Below are 23264 nucleotides of genomic sequence, written 5' to 3' on the forward strand. Positions count from 1 at the left end.
ATCATTAATGAGATCAGGTGCAGGTGAAACATTGCAGAAGAACGGAACTTCCCAGAATTCAGCAGAATTCAGCAGAATTCAGCTCCAAATGTTGATCTGGATTCAGCTCGTTCTGGTTTGTTCAGGCTTCAGACATCAGCTCGTTTAAAGGTGCAGTCTTTCAAATATCACCCGACGGATATTCAACGAGTTGCAAAGTGCAATTTAAAACTAAATGCTTTGCTCTGCTCCTTTAAAGAAATGCTAAACAGATGTGATAAGAATGCAATGAAAAGAGCTAAAGGAAGCTAACATTCCAGGACGCACATATAGGCTGTGTTCGAAACCGCATACTACATACTACATGCTACATACTACATACTGCTTGCTACATGCTACATACTGCTTACTACATACTACATACTGCATACTACATACTAAATACTGCAAACTGCATACTACATACTACATACTGCATACTGCATACTACATACTACATACTGCATACTACATACTACATACTACATACTGCATACTACATACTACATACTGCATACTACATACTACATACTACATACTACATTCTACATACTACATACTGCATACTACATACTACATACTGCATACTACATACTACATACTACATACTACATACTACATACTAGATACTACATACTACATACTGCATACTGCATACTACATACTGCATACTACATACAGCATACTGCATACTACATACTACATACTACATACTGCATACTGCATACTACATACTGCATACTGCATACTGCATACTACATACTACATACTGCATACTACACACTACATACTGCATACTACATACTGCATACTGCATACTACATACTGCATACTACATACTACATACTACATACTGCATACTTCCATACTACATACTACATACTACATACTACATACTTCCAAACTACATACTGCATACTGCATACTTCCATACTACATACTACATACTACATACTACATACTACATACTGCATACTTCCATACTATATACTACATACTACATACTGCATACTACAACCTGCATTCTACATACTGCATACTGCATACTAAATACTTCCATACTGCATACTGCATACTACATACTGCATACTGCACACTGCATACTACATACTACATACTACATACTACATACTGCATACTACAACCTGCATACTACATACTGCATACTACATACTGCATACTACATACTACATACTACATACTACATACTGCATACTACATACTGCATACTACATACTACATACTACATACTTCCATACTGCATACTCATCGATCAGATAGTATGCAGAGCGTTTACCCACAATGCATTTCGCTCCTGCTCGAGCCGAAATCAGCCGGCCTGAAGCTGATTTCTCTTAAGCTCTAAACTCTGTAAACTTTAGCAACATTTGAAACATTTTCAGGTGAGAAAGTAGTCGTTTAGATCCCCAACGTTTTGAAAACCTGACAAAATACCGGCTGTTTACAATTTTGTTCCCACGAATTAAAGCTAGCCGCAGTGAGCAACGCACTTCCTGTTATTTTCACAAAATAAAATACCTGTTGCCTTTTATCACAGGGAAAGCCATTACCATACAATTGGTGCTTTTGTTTTGAAAACAGGAAGTGAACCTACCCTCGTTGTAGCTAGCTTGAAACTGCCGTTTTGACAGGAAATGACGATCAGCGACGTCACGTTACGTTGCATCTTGGGTAGTTTGAGTATGTTTAGTAACCTCATGATGCATACCCAACATTTCAGAGAATCTAGTATGCATCCGGGAACTTCTCGCTTACTCAAACTCGCTTACTAACTCAGAAAGTTAGTAGGAGAAGTAGGAGAAGTATGCGGTTTTAAACTAGCCTTTGTTTACGTTGTGTGTCACGACTGAATTTAAAATGCTTTTTTCAGTTCATCAAAGGAGGATCTGTAATGCTGGAAGCTTTAAATTGGAGGGTGAACTTTCTTTCTTGTGGCAGCTGTGCACAGATTCAGTTCTATTTCAGGGGACTGCGTTTCCATCCCAGTTCTCTCTGTGAGCTGCGTTAGCATCCTGGCTCCACGTGTTATTACTGCGTTAGCCTTAGCATCCTGGCATTACCCCGTCCTCGTAATTACAGTGATCACAGAGCTCTCTGTTGGTCTCCTGTTGGCTTGTCTCTCTGTAACTTTTTATCTTTTCTGCCTCCCTCTAACGCCGACTCTCTGGCTGTTTGTCCTCCCTCCTCTTCCTCTTTTTTTGGATGCTAATATCTTTGCACAGAGGTGTTTGTCACCCTCTCTCAGACGTGCTACGCACACATCGGCAGTGATGTCACCCTCTCTCAGACACACAAACACATGTATCCCTGTCATGACATCATCGTCTGATCCTTACACACACACACACGTACACACTTAAACTGCTCCTTAAACCCACGTTAGCATTTAAATATGAAGTAACCGATAACTGTGTGAGTGAAAACGTTTATTCCTGGAACAAATTTGTGTGCTTTGACATCTGTTTCGGTTCTGGAGCAGCTCCAACAGCCCGAGGAGGCCCACGATTATACATCCTCTCTGTGTTTCTGTTTCGGGTTTCTGGTCATGGGGACAGAAAAAAAGACATTTCATTTCATTGATAGATAGATAGATAAATACTTTATTCATCCGAATTTGGGAAATTGTTTTGTTGCAGCAGCATACACTAAAAGATATGAAAACAATTAAAGTAAAAACAAGCAAATAGAATAGAATAAAATAAATATTAAATAAATAAAATGAAATAAAATAAAAATAGTGAATAAACATTCGCTATATACAAATCTACAGGTTTTTTTGGGGTTTTTTTGGAAGCTTAATTAATGCGCAGTGTGATGAATCATCACCATTTTCTCATCGTTTTTCATGGTAAACCCCAAAGTTTCATGACAAATATCACTTGCAGTAAATCACCTGACAAACATTTAGAAAGTGAAGAGCAGTAATCAGCGGGTTGGGCTGTTGTTTCTGTAGCTTAGCAACAACTCAGCTGATGATGTCACACACAGCGTCAGCAGGTAACTGATGATGTCACACACAGCGTCAGCAGGTGAACTCTCTCAGCAGACAACATGGACAGAAGCTCACAGCCAGCTGTTCAACATCTGGGCTGCAGAGACGCTCCTTCTCAGTGACACGTGCAGGATTACAGCATCTGTTGTTAACCAGCTCTGTGATCCTTCTCCTTTCCTGTTAGCACTCTGTCTGCAGTCTCTGTCTGCCCGGATAGTCGCAAAGCTTAAAGCGTCCAAACCAGAACAGAAACGTGTTTAATTAGTCTGTCGGTAAAAGATCTGAGGAAGAAGCAAAGACCCAGCATGTCCAGCAGCTTCTCAAAGGGGCTCGAGTCCACGTTCAGATTTTTATTCCACTCATCTCTGACGAGGACATTTTCCACCCATTCTGTGGTCCCAGTGGGTCTCATATGGGAGCTGAGGTCATAAGAAACTCCATAAGAACATTTCCCAGGATCCTCTTCGGCTGGAGCCACAGATGTTTCACCAACGGTCTGTTGTTAGCATCCGGACGCTGTTTTAATCCAATCAGCTTTTAGGAGCGAGCGCTCGCTCTGTGTTTAATCCAATCAGCTTTTAGAAACGAGCTGTTGCCGGCCAGAATCAATCAGAGCTGCCCACCTGGTGATCACATCCAACACAGCTGTGAAGTGGCCCCTCTGAGCTGTTCCTTCCTGTCTGGACTCTCTTTGTGCTTCTCTTTGTGTTTCCTCCTCCTTCATGTCTCTCTGCTTTGGATTCATGGACACACAGAAGAGAATGTTTCTTCTGGACTTGTTCTTTGTGTCGGGGATGTAAAAGGTGTCTCTGGCTGATGAGTTCAGTGGGAAGCTGGTCGTTAAGTGGGAGGACGGATGTGAGACTCATTCAATCCAGGACACCAACCACGATGCTACACTGTGCAAACCAATTACCTTTTCAAATGATCTGTTTCTACAGTTATCCAGATTATCGTTGAAGTTTTTTGAACAAGGTTTGGTGTCATTAGCTTCTTTTTCTCTTATTTCACATCCAGTCTTTACCTGATTCTGTTCTCTGTGGATTCTCCTCAGACCTTGGACTCACTGTCCGTGCTCCGAAGCCTCTTTCATTACATTCATTCTCTCAGAAAGTGCATTGATCTGGAAACGTTTGCTTCTCCACGTATCGCTCACTAAAAGTCGCACAGCAGGCTGCAGGAGGTGGAAACCAGCCTGTGGAGCATTTCCAAGGGATGTTTATGTCACAATTAGGGCTGGGCAACGATTAAAATGTTTAATCTAATTAATCACATGATTTCCCTGATTAATCTCATTTGTACGCAGAATCCCAAAAATGAATCCAAAGTAGTGTATAGCTTTTTAGCATTTAGCTTTATTTTAAATGTGCTGCCATATGAATGAAAGTGCCATAACATTTGTTGTGCAAACACACTTTTAACATCAGCATCTTTCTGTAGTTTTTATGTAGAAGCCTCGCTCCACTGTCTGTTTCCTTGAATGACTTGCTGCTATCAGTTGTGTGTTTTGCCTTTAAGTGATATTTTAGACTGGAACTATTACGCTGAGAAGACAATTCAACTTGGCAGTGTTTACAGATGACTTTGGTTCTGTCGACTCCGCCGTCTGGAAGAACTTTAAAATGAAAATGGCCGAGTAAAAGTTCCGTCCCCTTCTCCATGTTTGGTGGATCCACCGATTACTTTCTTTTCCTGTTCCGCAGCAGACAGCAGCAGACTTTTACAGAATAAAAGCCTGTGAGCAACAGACTTTTACAACAATAAAATAAATAATAAAACAGGGGTGGTCCGTGGCGTAGTGGGCTGAGCAGGCGCCCCATGTACAGAGGCTATAGTCCTAGCTGCAGCTGTCCCCGGTTCCAGTCCCGCATCGGAAAGCCCTGTGCTGCATGTCGTTCCCCCTCTCTCTGCCCCCTGCTTCCTGTCTCTCTGAACTTTCCATTAAAGGTACAAAAGCCCCCCCAAGCATTTATTTTTTTGTTAAATTAAACTTTTTTTTAAATAAATAAAACCTGCGTTAATGCGTGATAAAATATTTATCGGGATTTATAATCAATGAGTTAACGCGATAATAACGAGTTAACTCGCCCAGCCCTAGTCACAGGTTATTGAGCACTAAACAGGTGTGTAAAAGCAGGTCGTTATGAGAATGAAAAATAAAGATACTGGAGAAATCAGGTCCAGTGAATCCGAAAGATTTGCCTTGTTGATGTCTGCTGCTGTTCAAATAGTCCCCAGAAGGTCCACTAAACTGGTAAATACACCGTCTCCCAGCTGACCTCATGCACGGCTGATTAAAGGCTTATTCCCTGAATTCGGTTTCTCCAAGGCCGAGTCGGTGGGGTGTTAACTGCTGCTGTCTGTCAGCGTGCGAGCTGTCAGATATGAACTAAAGGGGGATGGGCAGAAGGCTTTTTACTGCCTGCTGGGGCATCTGAAGGAGCTTCAATAATTCATGTGTTCTGTATTTGCATCTCTCCCACCCTCCGTCCCGCACAGGAGAACTAAATGGATCCCTTCCAATGCATGCAGCCATGCAGCCCAGCACACGTGCACACTCCAGTGCACGTTACGCATCCAAACTGTTCGACACAATGCACAAGAATGCACGCCATTTCCATACGGCGCCCGGAGGTCCAAACACCTGAGAGTGGACGAATGTTTCTGAGTTTCTGTCATCGGTTTCCTGCTTTAAGGAGGACTCAAAGTTAAAGAAGTGTGTGCACGTGTGCGTGCATGTGTGTGTGTTGTCTTAAGAGGCTGCTTGTGTGTGTGCCAGACAGCCAGCATTGCTTTTGTGACCTACTTTGGTTCAGAGTGTGTTTTGTAGGCTGGGAGACGCAGACGCTCTCGTGCACATGCACATCTCCCTCAGCATACAGATGTTTTGATGTGCAGCGGCACACTCGTGCACTTCTTTCTGTGTCAGCTTGTTGTTGGCAGAGTGACAGACGTCTGAAGGAGCGTCCTCCAGGCAGCGCTCAGAGAAACCACACAGATGCTGAAGAATATCCCCGTTTATTCAGAAGATGATACCAGAGACAGATGTGCAACAGACACGCACAGATGTGCAACAAACACGCACAGATGTGCGGAGGCATCTCGTTAGCATTGAGGGGCTGCTGCTCTCTTCTTCTGTCTGTCTGTGGAAAAGGAAACGCTTGAGTATCGTCACGCTTTAGCGGCGCCTCAGTGGCGCCTCAGTGGCCGAAAGCTTGTTTAATTCAGCCTGAAGCTCCCGATTATATTTTGAATTACAGCGCTGACTTGTTGACGAGCTTCTGACACTTCTCGCCGCGTATGGAGCTGTTGGCTCGCTGCCGCGGCTCGGCTCAGGATGCAGGCTCAGGATGCAGGTTCAGGATGCAGGCTCAGGATGCAGGCTCAGGATGCAGGCTCAGGATGTAGGTTCAGGATGCAGGCTCAGGATGCAGGTTCAGGATGCAGGTTCAGGATGTAGGTTCAGGATGCAGGCTCAGGATGCAGGCTCAGGATGTAGGTTCAGGATGCAGGCTCAGGATGCAGGTTCAGGATGCAGGTTCAGGATGTAGGTTCAGGATGCAGGTTCAGGATGTAGGTTCAGGATGCAGGCTCAAGATGCAGGCTCAGGATGCAGGCTCAGGATGTAGGTTCAGGATGCAGGCTCAGGATGCAGGCTCAGGATGTAGGTTCAGGATGCAGGCTCAGGATGCAGGCTCAGGATGTAGGTTCAGGATGCAGGCTCAGGATGCAGGTTCAGGATGCAGGTTCAGGATGTAGGTTCAGGATGCAGGTTCAGGATGTAGGTTCAGGATGCAGGTTCAGGATGTAGGCTCAGGATGCAGGCTCAGGATGCAGGTTCAGGATGCAGGTTCAGGATGCAGGCTCAGGATGCAGGTTCAGGATGCAGGTTCAGGATGCAGGCTCAGGATGTAGGCTCAGGATGCAGGATCAGGATGCAGGATCAGGATGTAGGTTCAGGATGCAGGCTCAGGATGCAGGCTCAGGATGCAGGCTCAGGATGCAGGCTCAGGATACAGGTACAGGATGCAGGTTCAGGATGCAGGCTCAGGATGCAGGTACAGGATGCAGGTTCAGGATGCAGGTTCAGGATGCAGGCTCAGGATGCAGGCTCAGGATGCAGGCTCAGGATGCAGGTTCAGGATGCAGGTTCAGGATGCAGGCTCAGGATGTAGGTTCAGGATGCAGGTTCAGGATGCAGGCTCAGGATGCAGGCTCAGGATGCAGGTTCAGGATGCAGGCTCAGGATGCAGGCTCAGGATGCAGGCTCAGGATGCAGGCTCAGGATGCAGGCTCAGGATGCAGGCTCAGGATCCAGGCTCAGGATCCAGGCTCAGGATGCAGGCTCAGGATGCAGGTTCAGGATGCAGGCTCAGGATGCAGGCTCAGGATGCAGGATTATATTCTCACATGTTGTGTGTGGGGAGCAACAGGAAAGTGCTTCTCTTCTAAATTACTCCGCTAAAACATTTCTGGACCTCAAATCAGCCAAACCGCTCAGTGTGGGGGCAGTACAAGTATAATTACCCTTTCTGATGATGGAGATTTTCTTTTGAATCAGCCCATTAATTGGTCATTAAAGGGCTAATGCAGAGCTGAAGGAGAAGGGCTCCAGTTTAATCATCATCGTTCCTGCTGAAGAAGGAAATATCTGAGCTGGAGCTCAGGTGGAAGGCTGTCAGCCCTCAGGAGAGGAGCTCCAGGACCTGCTTTATCACCTGCTGTAGCACAGGAAACACAGAAACATACTTTATGGAACAGAGATCATAGCACAGGAAACACAGAAACATCCTTTATGGAACAGAGATCATAGCACAGGAAACACAGAAACATCCTTTATGGAGGAAAGATCATAGCACAGGAAACACAGAAACATCCTTTATGGAAGAATCCATGTGGCATCTTTCACTTTTATTACAAACTTTAAACCGGATCAACGATGACGGAGAAACTTTTACTGAAACGTGAATGATCAGCAGCTTTTCCTGCAGAACCGATAAAACACGACTTCCTGTTTCCTTTTTCTCTGTGTTTGCTTCTGTAGTTGTTGGGTTACAAACAGAAGACACATATATATGTGTCTCCTACCATACTGTGAACTCTGTATTTATATTTATATTTTACTATCCATCCTTGCACCATGCACCAATTTACACTTTCTACTTTAGCCTTGTTCTATGTCTATTTTTTGTCTATTTTTGTACTTGTTGCACTAAAGAGAGCGAGGTGTAACCGGAGTCAAATTCCTCGTGTGTGTCCACATACCTGGCAATAAAAAGCGATTCTGATTCTGATATGAATGACTTGTTGCTCAACTGAATGACTTGCTGGTTCTGCTGTCTTCAGGTCCAGTCAGAGATGTTTATATTCATGTTGATCAGAGAACATGTTTCTCTTCCTCTCTCCACAGATAATAAAAAACAGGAGCGAGGGTGAGTCCCACTCCGGCCTCCAGCTTCCCGGGTCCCCGTCCGCCGCTCCCAGAACCGAACCTCCACCTCTGAGCGCTCCAGGGCTATCCAAGGGTTCCTCCCCCGGTTCTCTGCAGGGTTCTCTGTGGTGTTCTGGACAGCTCCATACGCCCCGGGGCCTTGGAACTTCATGCGTCTCCCAGCGGCAGAGTCCACCCACACCTCCACCCACCACACCACCACCACCACCACCACCTGGACCATGAGCTGTGAGCAGGAGTTTGGAGACGGGGCCATGGGGGTCACGCTCACGCTGCGCCTCCTCATGCACGGAAAGGTGAGGAGGAGCTTTTCAAAGCTTTTCTAACCGGATACCAACACATTATCACATTATTGTGCTTTATTTCTAATTATTTATGACCCGTCTTACACCTATTCTCTGTCACAACTCCAGTTTGTAAGTAAACATTTGTGCTAACATGACTTCAAAGTGTATCCGTCGCCCTTAGCTTTGAGTGACACCTCCCCTCAGCCAATATGCACGTATACACTGTCTGTATGTGTGTATATACTGTCTGTATGCGTATATACTGTCTGTATGTGTGTATATACTGTCTGTATGCGTATATACTGTCTGTATGTGTGTATATACTGTCTGTATGTGCGTATATTCTGTCTGTATGCATATATACTGTCTGTATGTGTGTATATACTGTCTGTATGCGTAAACACTGTCTGTATGCGCGTATACACTGTCTGTATGTGCGTATACACTGTCTGTATGTGCGTATATACTGTCTGTCTGTGCGTATATACTGTCTGTATGCATATACATACTGTCTGTATGTGCATATATACTGTCTGTATGTGTGTATATACTGTCTGTATGCGTAAACACTGTCTGTATGCGTGTATACACTGTCTGTATGTGCGTATACACTGTCTGTATGTGCGTATATACTGTCTGTATGTGTGTATATACAGTCTGTATGCGGATATATACTGTCTGTATGCATATATATACTGTCTGTATGTGCGTATATACTGTCTGTATGTGTGTATATACTGTCTGTATGCGCATATATACTGTCTGTATGCATATATACTGTCTGTATGCGTATATATACTGTCTGTATGCATATATATATTTACTGTCTGTATGTGCGTATATACTGTCTGTATGTGCATATATACTGTCTGTATGTGTGTATATACTGTCTGTATGTGTGTATATACTGTCTGTATGCGTATATTCTGTCTATATGTGTGTATATACTGTCTGTATGTGTGTATATACTGTCTGTATAAGCGTATACACTGTCTGTATGTGCGTATATACTGTCTGTATATGCATATATACTGTCTGTATGCGTATATACTGTCTGTATGTGCGTATATACTGTCTGTATGTGTGTATTTACTGTCTGTATGCATATATACTGTCTGTATGCATATATACTGTCTATGCGTATATACTGTCTGTATGCGTATATACTGTCTGTATGCATATATACTGTCTGTATGCGTATATATATTGTCTGTATGTGCATATATACTGTCTGTATATACTGTATATACTGTCTGTATGCATATATACTGTCTATGCGTATATACTGTCTGTATGCGTATATACTGTCTGTATGCATATATACTGCCTGTATGCGTATATATATTGTCTGTATTTGCGTATATACTGTCTGTATGTGCATACATACTGTCTGTATGTGCATATATACTGTCTGTATGCATATATACTGTCTGTATGTGCGTATATACTGTCTGTATGTGCGTATATACTGTCTGTATGTGCGTATATACTGTCTGTATGTGCGTATATACTGTCTGTATGTGCGTATATACTCTCTGTATGTGCATATATACTGTCTGTATGTGCGTATGTAATGTCTGTATGTGTGTATATAATGTCTGTATGTGTGTATATACTGTCTGTATGTGCATATATACTGTCTGTATGTGCATATATACTGTCTGTATGTGTGTATATAATGTCTGTATGTGCATATATACTGTCTGTATGTGTGTACGTAATGTCTGTATGTGCATATATACTGTCTGTATGTGCATATATATTGTCTGTATGTGTGTATATAATGTCTGTATGTGTGTATATAATGTCTGTATGTGCATATATACTGTCTGTATGTGTGTATATAATGTCTGTATGCATATATAATGTCTGTATGTGCATATATACTGTCTGTATGCATATATACTGTCTGTATGTGCATATATACTGTCTGTATGTGCATATATACTGTCTGTATGTGCGTATATAATGTCTGTATGTGCGTATATACTGTCTGTATGTGCGTATATACTGTCTGTATGCATATATACTGTCTGTATATATATATATACTGTCTGTATGTGCATATATACTGTCTAAATGCGCGTATATACTGTCTGTATGCATATATCTACTGTCTGTATGCGCATATATACTGTCCGTATGCGTATATACTGTCTGTATATGCATATATACTGTATATACTGTATATGTAATTTATAGAATAACACGGATCAGGAGAGGAGAAGCAAAAATTCTCAGCAGCACACTTCCTGGAAAAGCTCCGTTTGCAAATTTTATCACCTGCTGATTTTCCACTTTAAGAGTGCTGGGGGGGGGGGGGGGGGGCGGCTCTGCAGGAGGTCTGGACCCGAGCCAGCCAGCCTGAAGGTGTAAAAACAGTTAGACAAACATTTCTGTAGAGAGGAATGATCTTCACAACATTCTTTTTATTTCATTCGGTGCCATGCTGCTCTGTTGCTGCTCTACAACCTCTCAGCACAGCACATTTACATTTTATTTCACCTCTCTGTGGCCTGTCACTGATGCCTGATCGATATCTGTGTGTTTCACCGCAGAATCGATTCTTTTTTAAATGTTTTTTAACTGCAGTTCAGGAGGCTGGAGAGAGAACATGGAGATCCCAGTTGATGCTCATTTGTCTTCAGAATCTCCACCATCTGACACCTTGTTATTATATCTTCTACACACAAATCCCAACCCAAACTATGTGACTCTTTTAAGCTCATCACTTTACTGATTAAAGTCTGAAGCTGATGATTAAAAGAGGTTTTTTCACCTTCCTGGATCCCTGCTCACGTGTAAAAGTTAAAAGATTTCTGATTGGTCGGATGATTAATGTATCTCTGTTTGTTCTTCTCCGCAGGAGGTCGGAAGCATCATTGGGAAGGTGAGTTCTACCGCCTCAGGTCTGCATTCACCAAGTCAGCCATTATCACATGGAAAGAACCTGTCGGCCCACTGCAGGCGAGAGACAAAAGTGTGGAAAAGTGTGGAAAAGTGTGTACGTCGGGCAGTTAAAGTGTCCACCCCACCAGAAAAGATTCCTCTGGGGACGCAGCATTACCGCCTGAGCTTTGGAGTAAATTATGGGATCTGTGCAGAAGTCATTAAACGGAAGTTTGAGCAGCGTTAGCAAACATTACATTTGCTATAATTTAAAAAAAAGGAAAATCCTCCCATCTTTAAACTGTGTTCAAATCGGTGCCATCTGCATCCAGTGGCGTTCTGAAACTGCAGAACTCCATTTCACATTCAGAGTGAACCTTCTACATCAAGCTGCCATGAGCGTGCATTAAAAGTGTGTCACATTTCCACTCAGGCCACGTCATCCCGATCCCTCTCTGAAAGGGAGCTGCTCCCAGGGCTTAAGAGCCAAATTAACTGTGGGTTTATTAAAGAAAAAAGGGACGAATATTTCTCCAAAGATCAGAGCAGAGCTGATGGAGACTGAAGAGTTTCTCCTTCAGCTCAGACCAGCCATAATGCATGCAGCGTTTCTCTGTTGGTCCATCAGGGGACTTTGTTTCTAAGAGTTTTCCACTTGTTGAGGGAGTCAGGATCTAATTCCTGTGAGCAGCCCTGTGCTCAGAGAGGCTGCTCCAGGGCATGTTGATCAGCAGGCAGAAAGCGTCCCAGATTCATGCTCCTCTCCTGGATTCTTCCACTACTCTGGCAGCATGTTTCTCCAAGGAAGACTCGACTGCATTTACTGATGATTTCCAGCATTATCTTAATGTCGGTCAGAATCGCTGTAAATTACATTCATCCCTTCGTTCTGAGGGAGGAACGACGTTCTGAAGCTTCAGGAAAATCCAATAAACCTGGTGTAAGCGTTAAGAACTAAAAGACAGAACCTCTGAACCCAAACGCTTCCATGTGCACATGGCTCCGGATCAGTGTCCGGTCAGAAAACCTGTGGGTCTCTCTGTGGGTCTCTCTGAAACTCCTAATACAAACAGAGAGGATCCAACATGTACGGAAGAGAAGTTTAAAGTGAATGTTGTGGCTTTCTGACTCAAATCAAACCGGTTTTTAAAAGGTTCTAAAGCTGAAACGGCTCTGAACTGGTTCTATACCTGCCCAGCATCCAGTTCATTAGGTCTCACCAACCGGCCCGGTGCTGTTGAACTGGTTCTATACCTGCCCAGCATCCAGTTGATTAGGTCTCAACAAGCAGCCCGATGCTGCTGAACTGGTTCTATACCTGCCCAGCATCCAGTTGATTAGATCTCAACAAGCAGCCCGATGCTGCTGAACTGGTTCTATACCTGCCCAGCATCCAGTTGATTAGGTCTCACCAACCGGCCCGGTGCTGTTGAACTGGTTCTATACCTGCCCAGCATCCAGTTGATTAGGTCTCACCAACCGGCCCGGTGCTGTTGAACTGGTTCTATACCTGCCCAGCATCCAGTTGATTAGGTCTCACCAACCAGCCCGGTGCTGTTGAACTGGTTCTATACCTGCCCAGCATCCAGTTGATTAGGTCTCACCAACCGGCCCGGTGCTGTTGAACTGGTTCTATACCTGCCCAGCATCCAGTTGATTAGGTCTCACCAACCGGCCCGATGCTGTTGAACTGGTTCTATACCTGCCCAGCATCCAGTTCATTATGTCTCACCAACCGGCCCGGTGCTGTTGAACTGGATCTGACTCTGGCAGCTATGGGAGGTCTATGAGGAGGGTCATGTGACCTTTCTGGTTGATGGAACAGCAGAACCTCCGCTGAGTTCTGGACCATCTGTAGGGATCTCCAGTGCAGGTTTGACCTCTTTGAAAATGGATTAAAAAGAAACAGAACCCACTCAAACATAATCCAGTTCGACAGCAGTAATGGATGAATAAATATTTGTAATAATCATTATTTAAAAGCCTCCATAAAGAAAGTTTTAATCTCCGTGTTTATCTTCTCTCCACAGAAAGGAGAGACCGTGAAGAGAATACGAGAAGAGGTAAGACCCCCCACCCCCACCCTGCACCATCCGTCCTCCTGCTCATCCCCTGCAGCCCTTCACATGCAGCTCACATGCATCCAGCTACCTGAGATGATGATCTGATGATCACATGATCTGAGAGCAACAAACCCTGGGCCTGTCTGAGGGCCTCTGTCTCCCATTTAATGGTGTAATCTGCTCCTGATCAGCTGGATGCAGCATGAATGATCTGTTGGGGCTCCTTTCTGCCGAGCTCACAGTCCCAACTAGCCTAGCAAGCCAGACCCCTACAGCAAAAAGCTGTACATAGGTCTAGTGATGCTGGATAGCAGTGTGGGCGAGTGTTGCCTCTGCACTCAACGCCACGCAATAGGATGGCGCAACAACCAATCAGAGCGTCGTCCCACCAACGGAGCAAGCTGGTAAATTAAACTTTTACCGTACCCGGTGAGGAAAACTCCGAAAACGTCCTTTTTTTTCAAGAAAAACTTAAGTGCAGTTATCTGTTGGTCTCGCAAAGAAAAATGTGTATTTAAATCTTCTAGAGTCGCTGCCAAAGCCAACCGGAAAGACTGTTCACTGGGCGCAGCCATTGTTTACCTCTCTCTGGAACTACACACTGAAACGTAGCACCTCTGTCGTCACCAGGTAGCCCGGCCTCCGACCCCGCTCCTCACGATTTGATTGGCCCGATTAAGTTTCGATTTTCAGCTTCACAAAACGACCACAACTGACTAGACTAGCCCCGGAGCAAATTCAATTTGCAGTCGCTAGGGGCGTCTAGATTTCTAGGCTAAGTCCCAACAGTCTGCACCACAGCAGTTACCATAAGGCATCAGTAGTTCCATCTGTTTTCAGGGTTTAACATCTGAAGGCGCACAGAGCATCTCTGTCTGTCTGCGTTTCTTCAGAAGCGGTTAAAATGACAGAAAAACTTGGAGCTGTGGAAAAGCTGCCATCTCTGCTTTCTGGTCTTTTCATGGAAAAATGGAGGCAAATGCAGAGAAAGTGGCAGATGAAGAAGTGAGGAAAAGGTAAACGAGCAGAAAAAAGAGTGATGTGGAGGTAGAGAACAAGCAGACATGAAGCAGTTTCATCCTTTCTGTGAGAAAAGCAGCTCAGAAGCAGCAAATATCAGCACTTTAGTACCAAATGTGGCCGATAAAACCTAAATGTGATCCTGTTTGTGTCAGAAGGAGCAGGTTAAACTGAAGAGATGTTGGTGGAATGAGAGTCTGTGTGCCTCTGAGCAGCTCTGTGTTCTTCTGACTCGAGTCTCAAAGGAGAGCTGGTTGTTGGGTTTGGTCCGCCGTGCTGCCGTGAGTCAGACTCTGTGACCGCGGCCGTCCTTCGTCGCAGACTCTGTTCAGATCATTTATGGTCAGAAGTGCTGCCAAGTGTCCACTTCAGTGGGTTCAGGATCCCACAGCGTGACGCTGGGGAAGCCTGCAGCTCAGTGAGGAACGCCGGGGGTGGTTACTCCGGTTCTGAGCCAGAAAAGGATGGGTCGGCTTACAGGGAGTCTGCTGCAAACTGCTGTAAACTGCTGCAAACTGTTATCCTGGGAATTCCCATGCTGCTTTGCGTGCGATTTCATTCACACTGCAAAGGCAGCCTGGAAACCACCGCCCTTATTTTTGCCTGAGTTAGGGAACCAATCACAGAACGGGGGGGGGGGGGGGGGGGGGGGGGCAGCAAGACGATGACGACGTCTATGCGCGACACCGAAGCTTGTAGCGTGTTAATTCAACATGGCAGCGGACACAACGTTACCGTTCGATGCAGCCTTGGAAAGTGCTTTAAGTAGCTTAGAACGCAAGTTTACTTTTAAAAAATCGTCTTCTCATACACAGTAAAGCGTCTTCTTCTTCCTCATCGAATTTCTGTCGCTCTACATACGTCATCTGGTATGTAGAGCGACAGAATACAATACAATACAATTGGCTATGAATCGCGCGCAAAGCAGCATGGGAAGAACCTGACGTCATTTGATAGACATTCGTAGCGCCCAATAAACGGCTCTAGGCATTCGTAAACCACGCCTCAAATACGAGAAAATGCACACCTAGTTCCCAGACCACCATCTCATCGAGATGTGGACGCGTCAGCCAGGCTAACAAACTGCTGCAAACTGCTGCAAACTGCTGCAAACTGCTGCAAACTGCTGCTCTGTGCGAGGCGCCGGGCGGCGTTCAGAGACTCTACTGGTGATGTTTCAACATTAAACATAGATGAGAGCAGAATCCTACGCTGGCTCTGGATGGTTCATCATTTCAGCCTCTCTGGTTTGTCCCCGTTGGTTCTTTGTTACCAGCGCTGGTTCTGAGTTAGTTTCTGGCTGCAGACCAGCACCGGATCTCCCCCTTTGTGTTGAATAAATGTGCGTGCTACGTGTTTTTGCTGAGAATGGCCATGGTACCTAGTCTGAGCAGCGCTTCTGTTCGCTTCTCCCGGTGAGACGTTTGTTTGCAGCAAGGCCACAGCGGCAGCTGTAGGAATACTTAAACAAGTGGATCGATAGCTTCCACCGGTCCGCGCTCATCCCTGTGAAGGCAGAGTTCAGCCTCATCAGGGGCTGAGTGCTGCACACATGACGGGAATACCAGAGTTTTCTGTGCAAAGATGCTCCCAGAGAGGCCAGATTATGCCTCTGCAAACATCCAGCAGCAGAACCAAAGTCGAAGAGAAGAGGAGAAACACATCAGCTGAATGTGAGCACAAACAGGAATGTTTGTGTTTGCATTTATTGTAAAATGGCTGCCTCGTACCACGCAGGTTACAGTTTCCTCCCAAACAAAGAGCTCTGAGTAAGAGCACCAGCAGCGTACAGCAGACGGGAATAAGTGAGGAACGGCTGTGACGTCTTTAACGATGCGCCGGGACTCAAACTGGGTCACATAACACCTTCTGGCGTGTTGCAACAAGAAAACAACGTTTCCGCCTTTTAAATGAACCGAAATTCACTCAGTTTGGTCCTCGCCTGCCTGAAAAAAATGTGAAATGATAACCCTGAATGTATCCTCCGGAGGGAGAGATGAGTTTGGAAACGAGCGTCCTCAGAGAAATAGTTTAAGGATGACAGACTCATATTTAATATGCTGTGAAACCAACAATCTCTTATAAATTGGCTTGTTGGATCAGTGTGTTTTGGCTGGAAAACTGGACAGTAAATGATGTTAAAATCCCTGTTTACTGGCTGCTGGCGTCAGAAACACCTGTGGGAGGCTTCCTGAAGGCGTTCTGAGCAGTTAAAGGAGCGGCGACTCTCCTCTGAGCCCGTCCATCAGGACTCCACACCGAGGTCGTCGTCGGTAACCAAAACCAACGAAAAAATTGAAAAAACTATTTTGTGAACCAAAATAAATCAAAACGAAAATTAAAAGAAAAAAACAAACACCAACTGAAACTGTATTGCGAGTTTCGTCTCTGTCAATTTAATTATAAACCTCAATTGGTTGGACTCATATGATCGATTTATTCCGCTCGGGCGGTTTTACGGCAGCTGGCTGCGCTTTACTGCGCCTCACGGTCCGTGACCTCACCTGGCAGCACAATGGCGGTTGCAGCAAAAGCTGGGAGAAAGTGGCAAAGTCCTTTAAGGGACTTTTTTTTTAATATGACCATGAGAAAGATAAAAGCAAGCGTCATGTAGTGGAAAAGGATAAAATATGTGGTTTGCTTCCCAAGGGGAAAAACCCACGAATCTCAAAGAACGAAAACAAGCTAGCACCGGGAAGGAGACAGCCAGAGGTGGGTAGAGTAGCCAAAAATTGTACTCAAGTAAAAGTACCGTTACTTCAGAATAATATGTGGAATAAGTGAAAGTAAAAAGTTGTCATCCAACTAATTACTTGAGTAAGAGTAAAAAAGTACTGAGTAAAATCAGTTCCAACACCACCAGGAACTGGTTATAAAACTGAAAAGCAAAGTTTAGTGAAAGTAAGAAAACTCTCCTGTGGGAGGTTTGAAAAGAAAAGGTTGTTTTTCTCTGAGTATTTACAGACTTTTGCCTCTCAAGGACAAACCCTTTAGAATCACTGGATTTATAACCAACGCCTCCCTCTCACTCTTTATTCCCAAAGCGACGCTCAAACACCGGCAGCGTGACTTAACCTAACCCTCCCTAATAAAGCAGAACAGAGCAGAGTGATCCGGCTGAATGACACGGCCGTCCATCCTTCCTGAGCTCCAAAGGACTGTACCACAACGCTGCTGCACTCATTAGGGCAACAGGAGGGGAGGAGATCTGGGGAGCAACAACAACCACGTTTTTACACAAATGCATTAAATAAATCTCCATCAGCCTCTTCAAGTTCTCTAAAATGCAACAAAAAACGTAACTGGCTCATGTAAATAGTTTAAAATAGAAACAAATGCAGAATCAGTGAAAGATGTTCTATTCAATTCAATTCATTTTTATTTATAAAGCGCCAAATACAACAAATCTCATCTCAAGGCACTTAAATAATAAAGGTGTGGTGCAGCTTCAGCTCACATTTCTGGATGCGGCCGTGGACCGTGTTGAGTGGAAATGCTTCTCCCGGTTCTTCTCTCTCAGTTTTGCTCTGATTCCAGATGCTGTGAAGCTGGTCTTTACATGTTTGGATTAACTGCCTCAGCAGCATTTTGAATAAGTATAAAACCTGAGTTGGGTTCCCTCCTTCTCACCGTGACCTCTTTCTTTAAACTGCAGCCAGTTCTGGATTTTATATTTTCTTTCTGTTTGTTGAATTTTAGAAAACTTCCTTCCTTAAAAGAGTTTTCATGGTGACATTAGAAGCTGGGCAGAAGAGAAGCTGCAGCTTTGGGACTGCACGATATTCTGATATTAACTGAACACAGCTGGTGTTTCCTCAGCCCTGGATATGAGGCAGGGAAACTGGAAGTGGTGGAAGAAGAGAAATCCTGATTTATTCTGATTAATCCTGATTTATTGATATATTTGGGCCTTTAGTTCTGCAGTCGTTGGTACTACGGTGGCTGTAGCTCAGGAGGATGATCAGTCAGTTCTTTGGTCCCCTGAGCCCAGTGTTGCCTCCGGTGCCTCCGTACAAGCCCTGGTAGCGTCGAGACTAGAAAACTAGACAACAAAAGCACTAAGTGCAGTCCATTCACCATTCAGCTGGTCAATAAGGTTATTTTAGCCATTTTATTGAACTTTACTGGCAGATTGGAGGCATTTGGATGAGTTTTTTGGTGCTACAGAGTCAGATTGGTGGATGGCAGGACACGGATGGGAACTCCAGAGGTGTAAAAAGGTAAAACTGGGTTTATTATTCAAAAACAAAGTTAACAAAAGGCTGAGCCGGGTGACAAAAACTAAACTGTGGGACAAAAACATGAAGATGACAAGAAAAAACAATAGACTTGACATGGACTTGGCGTGGCGTGGCGTGGCGTGGCGTGGCGTGGCGTGGCGTGGCGTGGCGTGGCGTGGCGTGGCGTGGCGTGGCGTGGCGTGGCGTGGCGTGGCGTGGCGTGGCGTGGCGTGAGGGGTGAAAAACAGCAAAAGGATTTCACAAACTAAAAGGGGAAACTGGCAACTAAATACTGAACTGGGAGTGATGGTGAATGGGTGCAGCTGGGACGATGAACAGGTGACATGAGTGAAAAAAATAACTAAAAAACTAATACTAACTAAACATCAACTCAAAAACCAAGACATGACACAACCCAAAACTAAAAACATGATAAAACCTAAAACTAAAAACATGATAAAGAATGATAAAACATAACTAAAAACATGATAAAACATAACTAAAACATGATAAAACATAACTAAAACATGATAAAACATGATAAAACATGATAAAACCTAAAACTAAAAACATGATAAAACATAACTAAAAACATGATAAAACATAACTAAAACATGATAAAACATAACTAAAACATGATAAAACATGATAAAACATAACTAAAAACATGATAAAACATGATAAAACATAACTAAAAACATGATAAAACATGATAAAACATAACTAAAAACATGATAAAACATCACTAAAACATGATAAAACCTAAAACTAAAAACATGGGAAACCCCTGGACGTGGCATACAGAGTAAAACAGGAACGCTGCAGCTTGATTTCTGTCCTCTGAGCATAAAGATGAGATTAAATGTCTCATTTAGTGGCTCCTCCCACAAAGGTTTGTCCAATAAAGGAACAGGAGGAGGTGGGTGGAGAAGGATTCAGGAGAGGAAAGGAGGGGTAGAAAAGGATGGATGAAGGGAAGGGTTGAGATGGGGGTGGGGGGTAATTGATAGGATCAGGGTTAAGTGGGTGGATCAGCGGGAATGATGGATGGAGGCGGGGCAGGAAGTATGGATAAAGGCATCGAACTGAAGGGAAGATGGGTAAAAGAGGGGGGTGATGGTGGAGGGATGGATTGAACGATGGATGAATGGAGGTGGAGATGCCTCTAATGTACTTTAGCTGAGATGATAAACGATACAGGAGAATAATTACATCTCTGCTTTATTAGCAGAAGCAAAGTGGAAAACAGAAGGAGAGCAGCTTTGATCTGTGGTGGAGGATATAATGGGGAGGGGAATCTAACCGACGCTGCTGGGATTCAAACCAATAACCCAGTGTGTCAGCTTTAAAATCGTGTTTCAGCTCAACAGAAAGAGTGTTTTGGCTGCTCACATCATGATGGAGGGATCTCCATCGCTGGCAGCTGTCGGTGTTCCTGCTTCCAGAAGTCTGAACTAATTAAACACCAAAGAAACAAACCGTAGTCCCAGTTCTTCAAACGGCCTCTGAGCCCCCGCAGGCGGACATAAAGGCATCACTGATCACACTGAAGTGGATCCAGAGCAGGTTAAAGTTCACATGTGGACTGATTACACCTCCTGAGCTGAAGAGTTTGAAGAGTTTTATTCTTATCTTATATTTGGTTTCACCTCCTCCTCAGGTCCTTCAGCTGCATCTGCAGCCAGCTTTCAGAAAGGAAAGATCTGGTGGATAAACTCAGCTGTGTGGAGGCACCACAGGGGGCGCTGTAGGCTGCGCTGTTGGTGGCTTTAATTCAGTCGAAGAAGTAGTTGTTCTAACAGGAAACAAACCTCAAAGAGGAAAAAACTGTGTTCCAAACCGCATACTACTCCTGCTTCTCCTACTAACTTTCTGAGTTAGTATGCGAGTTTGAGTAAGCAAGAAGTTCCCGGATGCATACTAGATTCTCCGAAATATTGGGTATGCATCATGAGGTTACTACTCATACTCAAACTACCCAAGATGCAACGTAATGTGACGTCGCCGATCGTCATTTCCTGTCAAAACGGCAGTTTCAAGCTAGCTACAACGAGGGTAGGTTCACTTGTAGGTTCACTTCCTGTTTTGAAAACAAAAGCACCAATTGTATGGTAATGGCTTTCCCTATGATAAAAGGCAACGGGTATTTTATTTTGTGAAAATAACCGGAAGTGTGTTGCTCACTGCGGCTAGCTTTAGTAGCGCTGAATTCGTGGGAACAAAATTGTAAATAGCCGGTATTTTGTCAGGTTTTCAACACGTTGGGGATCTAAACGACTACTTTCTCGCCTGAAAATGTTTCAAATGTTGCTAAAGTTTACAGAGTTTAGAGCTTAAGAGAAATCAGCTTCAGGCCGGCTGATTTCGGCTCAAGCAGGAGCGAAATGCATTGTGGGTAAACGCTCTGCATACTGTCTGATCGATGAGTATGCAGTATGGAAGTATGTAGTATGCAGTATGCAGTATGTAGTATGCAGTATGTAGTATGCAGTATGTAGTATGCAGTATGTAGTATGTAGTATGCAGTATGCAGTATGTAGTATGCAGTATGCAGTATGTAGTATGTAGTATGCAGTATGCAGTATGTAGTATGTAGTATGTAGTATGCAGTATGCAGTATGCAGTATGTAGTATGTAGTATGCAGTATGCAGTATGTAGTATGTAGTATGCAGTATGCAGTATGTAGTATGCAGTATGTAGTATGCAGTATGTAGTATGTAGTATGCAGTATGTAGTATGTAGTATGCAGTATGCAGTATGTAGTATGTAGTATGCAGTATGCAGTATGTAGTATGCAGTATGCAGTATGTAGTATGTAGTATGCAGTATGCAGTATGTAGTATGTAGTATGTAGTATGCAGTATGCAGTATGCAGTATGTAGTATGTAGAATGCAGTATGCAGTATGTAGTATGTAGTATGCAGTATGTAGTATGTAGTATGCAGTATGCAGTATGTAGTATGTAGTATGTAGTATGCAGTATGCAGTATGCAGTATGTAGTATGTAGAATGCAGTATGCAGTATGTAGTATGTAGTATGCAGTATGGAAGTATGCAGTATGCAGTATGTAGTATGCAGTATGCAGTATGTAGTATGTAGAATGCAGTATGCAGTATGCAGTATGTAGTATGCAGTATGCAGTATGTAGTATGCAGTATGCAGTATGTAGTATGTAGAATGCAGTATGCAGTGTGCAGTATGTAGTATGTAGTATGCAGTATGGAAGTATGCAGTATGCAGTATGTAGTATGTAGAATGCAGTATGCAGTATGCAGTATGTAGTATGTAGTATGCAGTATGGAAGTATGCAGTATGCAGTATGTAGTATGCAGTATGCAGTATGCAGTATGTAGTATGCAGTATGCAGTATGTAGTATGCAGTATGTAGTATGTAGTATGCAGTATGCAGTATGCAGTATGTAGTATGCAGTATGCAGTATGTAGTATGTAGAATGCAGTATGCAGTATGTAGTATGCAGTATGCAGTATGGAAGTATGCAGTATGCAGTATGTAGTATGTAGAATGCAGTATGTAGTATGTAGTATGCAGTATGTAGTATGTAGTATGCAGTATGCAGTATGCAGTATGCAGTATGTAGTATGTAGACTGCAGTATGCAGTATGCAGTATGTAGTATGTAGTATGCAGTATGGAAGTATGCAGTATGCAGTATGTAGTATGTAGAATGCAGTATGCAGTATGCAGTATGTAGTATGTAGTATGCAGTATGGAAGTATGCAGTATGCAGTATGTAGTATGCAGTATACAGTATGTAGTATGTAGAATGCAGTATGCAGTATGCAGTATGTAGTATGCAGTATGCAGTATGTAGTATGCAGTATGCAGTATGTAGTATGTAGAATGCAGTATGCAGTATGCAGTATGTAGTATGTAGTATGCAGTATGGAAGTATGCAGTATGCAGTATGTAGTATGCAGTATGCAGTATGTAGTATGTAGAATGCAGTATGCAGTATGCAGTATGTAGTATGCAGTATGCAGTATGTAGTATGCAGTATGCAGTATGTAGTATGTAGAATGCAGTATGCAGTATGCAGTATGTAGTATGTAGTATGCAGTATGGAAGTATGCAGTATGCAGTATGTAGTATGCAGTATGCAGTATGTAGTATGTAGAATGCAGTATGTAGTATGTAGAATGCAGTATGCAGTATGCAGTATGCAGTATGTAGTATGTAGTATGCAGTATGCAGTATGCAGTATGCAGTATGCAATATGCAGTATGCAGTATGTAGTATGCAGTATGCAGTATGCAGTATGTAGTATGTAGTATGCAGTATG

General features: G+C 43.7%; 1 protein-coding gene across 1 annotated transcript in view; it reads left to right on the forward strand.

Moving 5' to 3' along the window:
• LOC142376662 (poly(rC)-binding protein 4-like) overlaps window positions 1-23264 on the forward strand; it is a 150665-nt gene that overhangs the window by 67512 nt on the left and 59889 nt on the right. Inside the window, exons 3-5 of the mRNA XM_075460113.1 lie at window positions 8442-8779; window positions 11637-11660; window positions 13690-13722. Of these exons, the coding sequence (XP_075316228.1) occupies window positions 8633-8779; window positions 11637-11660; window positions 13690-13722 (204 nt within the window). The 5' untranslated portion in view covers window positions 8442-8632. The remainder of the gene's footprint in view (window positions 1-8441; window positions 8780-11636; window positions 11661-13689; window positions 13723-23264) is intronic.

The sequence above is a fragment of the Odontesthes bonariensis genome, chromosome 3 (assembly GCF_027942865.1).
Source record: "Odontesthes bonariensis isolate fOdoBon6 chromosome 3, fOdoBon6.hap1, whole genome shotgun sequence".
NCBI classification, from domain to species: domain Eukaryota; kingdom Metazoa; phylum Chordata; class Actinopteri; order Atheriniformes; family Atherinopsidae; genus Odontesthes; species Odontesthes bonariensis.